Source organism: Sceloporus undulatus, chromosome 7, assembly GCF_019175285.1.
Source record: "Sceloporus undulatus isolate JIND9_A2432 ecotype Alabama chromosome 7, SceUnd_v1.1, whole genome shotgun sequence".
NCBI classification, from domain to species: Eukaryota; Metazoa; Chordata; class Lepidosauria; order Squamata; family Phrynosomatidae; genus Sceloporus; species Sceloporus undulatus.
Window position 1 is genome coordinate 15,626,746 of NC_056528.1, and position 6,777 is coordinate 15,633,522.

A 6,777-nucleotide genomic window follows, 5' to 3' on the forward strand; every position below is an offset into this window, starting at 1 on the left:
ATTTCCCTTTTTTGTGCCTTCTTCCAGGGTGACAAAGGCAGCATGGGGTACCTCGGTCCACAAGGAGACAATGGCTTTAAGGTGCATAAGAGAAGCGCAGTTGTATTAAATTTATCACTGAAGAGAGTGTCTGTGTCTGTGTGTGGGGAGGGGGATACTGATATGTATGGATATATATTTATTGGAGTGATTAATGAAGAGGACTTTTTATACATTAGCAAAATGTTTCCGTTCCTCCCTTTTTTAGAGGCTCAAAGGTGCATCCAAGATGGCAGTTCTTAACACTCTATTGCCAATGTTCTTCAGTGGATGAAGGCGTTGCATATTATCTGCTAGGTTAAAACCATGCACTGTTAAGATCTTAAGTCTATGGATACAGGTATAGATTTCAACACAGATACAGCTATGCATAAATGAAGCCCCAAGTGACTTATTTTTTATCTCTTCTAGGGCAAACCCGGTTCTATGGGTGTCCCTGGGAGGACAGGACCAAAGGGAGAACAGGTAAAGCCTTTAAATTCTCTTTCCACATCTCCGTCCTGTAAATCAGGGTTTAAGTGCCATCAGAACACATGTGTGGGATCCAAATGAACAGTTGCTGCCCTAGCATAACAAAGTTGGCCTTTATTCACCATCCACCTCTCATTTCTTTTCAGGGTGCAACTGGACCGCATGGCGGCCGAGGTTACGCTGGATATCCTGGCCTTCCGGTAGGCTTTTTCTTTTTGGTGCAAGGATTTTGGGAATAAAAAAAACTACATGGGATCAATGTGATGTGCTTTGCCTCTTGCTTTTGTTGATTTGGAGGCATATATGGACATCATCTCAAAATTTCCTACCAAGGGAATCAAAAGAGCTATGCGACTCTCAGAGTTTAGGATAGGTGCATGTTTGGATTACAGCTCCCAGTGTCTTCCAGATACCATTGCCATTGCCCATGCTTTTGGAGGAAACTGGGAGCTGTAGTCCCTAAGAATCACTTTTCTAGGGGTCTAACCGTTCTGTTGCCTATGTCATTTATCAAAATGGTGCCCAGTTTGCATGTTCTTATTTTCCCATGGCTCCCATTGTTTTTAATACTGTGCATAATAAATGCTAGTTTTGCATAGCTACAAGAAACATTATTTCCTGCTTTTTCTCTCCAGGGCTCATATGGACAAAAAGTAAGTAATTACCTTTTCTGCAGATGCCATACTAGTACTAGGTTATTCTCCTTCTGTTTACACATGTAGTCCTCTCCAAAACCACACACCATTGTATATCCTTGTCTTTTTTCAGGGCTAGCTCCAGATGTTGGCAAAGCAAGGCCCCGTTCCCACATCTATGGGTCCTTGGCTGCCATTTTAAATTTCTGGAGCACACAGTGGTGCAGTGTTCTAGGACAGTGCTTCCCAACCTTTGGTCCTCCATTTCCTTTGGACCTCAGCTCCCAGAAGCCCCAAACAACTTGGCCAGGAGTCAGGAGTTATGGGAGGTGACATCCATCTGGAGGACCAAATGTTGCCTCTCATTTGATAATCCAAAGAATCTCCAAATGCTGCTCATTCGTCTGTCCTTTCTCCCATTTGTTTTGCCAGGGTCTCAAAGGCTTGCAAGGCGTTCCAGGACCAAAAGGCAAACCAGGCCTGCCTGTAAGTTAAGCTGCCTCTCCATTTTCCCTATCAGAGCTTGTTCAGTGAACCCATAGACATGTGAGATATATATTATTCTGCCTCAGAAATCTTGTCAGATAGTTGTCTGAGACGGGTGATGCTAAGAATAAGGGACCTCTAAGACAATGCTTCTTATGCTATCTGATGTGGTAGAAGAGTAAGGTTATTTTTAACAGTGTGCAAAGGACTGGTGTCATATTTGTGCCCATTGGCTACATGTCTTTCTTCCTGTCTTGGACACTTGTTGCGAACCAGCAGTCAATGTCCTGCAGACCAGCATCAGTCCATGAAACGCATGCGCAACTGTTCAAAAGCAAGATTGTCAATCCCACTTGTTATTTCTAGGGCATACCTGGTGCTCCTGGGCCCCGGGGTCCATCACTGAATATCTCCAGGGAAGACCTGAAGGTGAGTATGACAAAGGAAACTCTGAGCGAAGGTAGGAACCTCAGGCAGTGCTTTCCAACTTTACTCTGAAAAACTGTGGAGCAGAAGGCAACCCAACAGTATGTCCCATGGCTGCTTATGGGACCACCACCATGGCAGTGCCAATTAGTCATGCCCAAAAGAAGCAAGATGGGGGGAAATCAGGAAACCTTTCCAAATTCTCCTGCTAGAGCTCAGCCACGAGTATTTAAAAACCTTCAGCTATGTGTATTTGAAATGGAAAGACTACCATAATGCATTAAGGATCATAATCGTGCATTTTGTTACGTTCAAATGGCTTAGGAGGGAAGGAAGAGCGCAGGGAGTCAAAGATGTGCTATCGAAGATATATTCTCACGTAGCATCTGGTCGCCATCTGTACAGTGATAATCGTAAACAGGAATGGTAAAGAATGTGAGGAAAGCCAACTGTGGAATCTCACTGGAATAAAATCCCAACTAAAGAAATATATTGTAGTCTTGATTGGCATTAACATGGGAGAGAAAAGTGGCCATGTTTATAATTCTTGTCTGACTACGCATGGAGTAGATAAAACATCTTTTGGAATTAAGATGTTGAAGGAAAGAAGAAGACAATTTACTCCATATGACAGATTGTAGAATTGCATAAATATATATATATTATATTAAAAGTGAACACACATCACTTTCTCCGAAACAGTCCAGATTATACTATCGATCCAAAAATTCTCCTTTTCATCCAAAATGCCTGAAGGTGATGATGCTTCAATACCAAACAAGAGACAAGTCAAGGAGGCTGTGATTTTCTGAGTTGAAATGCCTGACCGCTGGTCAGGGTTGCAGAACTATGAATCCTGAAGCATATAGATGTGTTCTCCTTATGTACTGCCCATGACATCATGTATCACAGATGGTCCATCTATCATCTATCTATCCATCCGTCCATCCAGGTCTTCTTTCTCCTTTGCTAGAATTTGATTTACTCGGCAAACAAGCTGAACTACAGCATGGTGTGGACCCTCATGGACAGTTTAGGCCAGGAACTGAAACTCTTGGTGGACACTCCGAATGGCACCAAAGATCGACCGGCCACCACTTGCACAGAGCTTTTGCTGGCACGGCCCCACCTCTCAGATGGTAAGATTGACCTGCTTCTCTCCTCCTGGTGCAACCTGCATTATCTGCCCCATGTCACCGATGAAAGGATGTCCATTTTAGGGATGGATGCCCATTCCAGTCAAGCTCCAGGGCTTGTTTGTTTGTTTGCTTCTTTTAAAGTTACATTTATATCCCATGTTTTGCTCCAGTGAGCTCAAGACAGCATTCACACACCTTCTGACCATCCCAATTTGCTGGAGCAGAACAGGAGCACCCATGCGCATCGGAGGTGCTTGATGCCCATCATCTGCCTGATGCTCAGTGGAGCACTCTTGCTAGTACTTGGATGTGCCTCTTCTCAATTCACTAACAGGGTTTCATTGCATTTCTCCAGCGTAGCAAAGTAATTGTAAAGTTATGAAGTGTAGACTTGTGATGCTCTCAGTCAACAATGCCACCATAATAATAATAATTGTGTATCTTCTCAATTCACTAATAGGATTCCATTGCCTTTCTCCATGCAGCTAAGGTTGTAAAGTTATGAAATGTAGACTCTGATGTAGGCTCCCAGACAACAATAGTAATAATGGTGGTGCTTATGGTTGATAAGGATGCTGCCATTGCTCTCCCATTCATGTTGGCTGAAGGGGTAGAGTGCCCTCTTCAAATGACCCCAAATGGCATGACTAGGAAGATACTTTGGTGGGTGAGATATCTGGTAGCAGCTACTGAAGGCACATAAACTGGCCTGGAGACCGTTTTCACTCTCCTCACTTCAGTAATTCAGCAACAACAACAACAACTTTACACTGTTGTTTCTATTTCATCTTGGCCCTGATTGAGGCTAGGAAGTTCTTTACATTTCTTTAAAAGCAATTCAGATCTGCCTCTCTCAGAAACTATCATGGCTCAGAGTGGGATTTGATTAATTGATTGATTGATTGATTGATTGATTTTTCATCTCAGGATATTATTACATAGACCCCAATCAAGGCAGCCCACAAGATGCTTTGGTGGCATTTTGCAACTTCACCGCTGGAGGAGACACCTGCATTTCTCCTCTGCAAAATCAGGTAACAGGCATACTTTCCACCTGGGGTAGTTGTGTCTCCATGCCCAATGGGAGATTAAAATGCATGGTGAGGTGTGTGCCACCAGAGTTTATAAATACTGCAATGCTTTAATGCTAGTGTGGGGTCAAAATATATTCCAAAATGCCCTCTAAGGGTGTGTGTGGAGACCTCTTTGCCACACTTTTTGCCCTCTCTGAACCCTGGTTTCCAGAGTTGTAGTCCAACTCGCAAACCAACACACCATCTTTCTGAAACTGTTCATCCCAGGATCCATAGCATGTTGCCACTGCAGTTAAAATGGGATTCGTAGTGCTATAACTGTGTTGCATAAAACTCTGTTTACATCCCCAGGTTCCGATCAAGGCTTGGCTGAGAGAATATACTTCGGAAGACATTTTCCAGTGGTTCAGTTCCTTACCTGATGGCTTTCTGGTAAACATCGTCATTGCATATGGTGAAAGGGCAAATTTGTCAGATGAAACAACCACAAGCGAATTTTGTGTAGGATCAGTTCCAAATTGCAAATAGATTTTCAAAAAAAACCCACATTTTTCAAAGTTATAGCGCTATAATTGGGTAGTGTGAAAGGGTCCCTGACACACTCGTTTGCCACACTTATGGATCTAAATAAAGATGGAGATCACTAAGGTCCCCAAGTTCCCATAACCCAACTTCTGCTCTCTCCCATTGCCACTGCAGTTGGAGTACCAAGGTTTGAGCACAGTCCAGCTCCGCTTCTTGAAGCTTCACAGCAGCCGGGCCACCCAGAAAGTGTCCTATTCTTGCAGGCCCCAAGCGGAGGGCAGCAAACCACAGCTGGAGAAGGAGATCCGATTCCTTGCAGACTCCCAAGAGGAGAGCTACGTAGCCACCCTTCAAGGATGCATGGTAAGGAAAGAAGGGGAGGCAAAGTCCCTTGTTAACAGCAGTGGAAAGGATTTTCTGAAAGCCATGGTCTATATATCTAGTCCTATGAGGAACATCTCCAAATCTTCCCGCCATACCAGTTGGAGGAAACAGTAGGGATCTACAGTCCAGAAAAGTAACTTTTTGAAACCCTGCCCCTGCCTATCCCTAGCAGGTCAAAGGGGCTGAATGTAGTGCAAGACAAGATGGTGATCCTGGAGCTTGAAAGGAGTTAACAGGGAGGAATCTCTAGTTTAATTCAGCTGGAGTACTGGGGAAAGAGTTAACAGAGCATGCTAAAGCCAAGATGCGCCTGTCAGGAAAATCGCAGATGTCTTTTGCCACTTTTGCACCTCTGCAAAAGGAAGCATGATCAATGTAGCCTTTCTTTGGGGTCTATGTGCATGTTTTAAAATAAAGGTTTTGCTTGGTAGGGTGTTGGATACTTTCCGAAACGCCGTCTAAATCACGACTCGCGCCCACTGGCCGCATAACCTCTTTGTGTGTGTTTTCAGCTGGACAATGAATCGTCTATCATTGACACCATCTTCCATTTCTCCACGGAGGACCTCTCCCTTTTGCCCTTGCGCGATCTGGCAGTCTTTCACAACGGAGATATCTCCCATCACTTTGGGTTCACAGTGGGGCCGGTTTGCTTTAGCTAAGGTTCCCTTTGAAGGGACGAAATGACTCCTTCCTCTTGCAAGGAGGAAAAAGCTCAAAGAAAGGAAAAGATGCCAAGAGGCCTCCTACAGATCCATCAGGGTTTTGAAAACCACAACTCCTGTTGATGCATTTCCTTGTCTGTATTGCCTTGCGCCAAAGACTGTGCTTCCTTTGGAAGGATGAAGATGGATCATTTCACGTTTACAAGGACATTGCTTGTATAGCCTAGATGCAATTGCTAGTGGCTGCTGGAGTAAACCCATTGAATCAATGGTATCTACATAGTGCTTCCGATTGATTCACTGAGACTCTAGCTGGGACTACCCATTAGGCCGCCGCACCCCTTTCTCTAGGAATATATCTGTATAAAAGATGTTAATTTAAGTAATATTGGAGATGTTATTGGTTTACCTTGGGGTGCGGTGTGTCCACTTTTTATGCCTTGTATGTTTTGCATTGCAGGAGAAATCAATAGGTGGGATCTCGTCCTGTTACCCCAATATGAGAATGGAGATACAGGGAAAGCTTCACCTGTTGGTTTCAGCCTGTTAAAGCAATGGTAAGGGTTTTTGAGAAATTCGTCATCTCTTCTAGGCATTTGCTATGCCCTCCAGCGTGACTCTATGGTCAACTTTCCAGTGGACGCATGCAATAGAACTCCATTGGAGGACCTAGAAAATGCCTAGAGAGAACGTATTTTGCGTAAGCGAACCGGTGTTATGCGAACTCGCATAGTACACAGCCCTATTGTAGCTTCCAGGTCTGTGTTTCGACTTCGTTTCACATCCAGCAGAACTCTTTCTCTATTTCCATGGAATAGTACACACAATTCTGCTTCACGTTTGGACGCATAGAGACAATAGTACACAGATGTGTAATACCCCTCTTGGACATTGCAGGGTGGCCTTTCAGATAATACTGAAATGTTAACAATGGAGTCTGCCTAATGTTGGGTAGATTGATAGTTTGGCATGA

At 44.0% G+C, this 6,777-nt stretch overlaps 2 protein-coding genes across 2 annotated transcripts in view; one reads left to right on the forward strand and one right to left on the reverse strand.

Moving 5' to 3' along the window:
• The first annotated feature begins 31 nt into the window (after nucleotides 1-31).
• LOC121936859 (collagen alpha-1(V) chain-like) lies at nucleotides 32-6,771 on the forward strand. Its single transcript, XM_042479517.1, has 11 exons — nucleotides 32-81; nucleotides 451-504; nucleotides 657-710; nucleotides 1,146-1,163; nucleotides 1,578-1,631; nucleotides 1,998-2,060; nucleotides 3,031-3,196; nucleotides 4,124-4,230; nucleotides 4,582-4,662; nucleotides 4,930-5,118; nucleotides 5,652-6,771. The coding sequence occupies exons 1-11, from the start codon at nucleotides 43-45 to the stop codon at nucleotides 5,799-5,801; spliced, it is 975 nt and encodes a 324-aa protein (XP_042335451.1). The 5' UTR covers nucleotides 32-42; the 3' UTR covers nucleotides 5,802-6,771.
• LOC121936452 (collagen alpha-1(I) chain-like) overlaps nucleotides 6,330-6,777 on the reverse strand; it is a 10,705-nt gene continuing 10,257 nt past the window's right edge. Inside the window, exon 14 of the mRNA XM_042478711.1 lies at nucleotides 6,330-6,347. Within this exon, the coding sequence (XP_042334645.1) occupies nucleotides 6,330-6,347 (18 nt within the window). The remainder of the gene's footprint in view (nucleotides 6,348-6,777) is intronic.

Bases quoted from the DNA above. Each gene is read 5' to 3' on its own strand.
- LOC121936859 (XM_042479517.1), top strand. From the start codon at position 43: ATGGGGTACCTCGGTCCACAAGGAGACAATGGCTTTAAG. The intron at 2,061-3,030 runs GTGAGTATGACA...CTCCTTTGCTAG, and splicing joins TCTCCAGGGAAGACCTGAAG to AATTTGATTTACTCGGCAAA. The intron at 3,197-4,123 runs GTAAGATTGACC...TTTTCATCTCAG, and splicing joins ACGGCCCCACCTCTCAGATG to GATATTATTACATAGACCCC.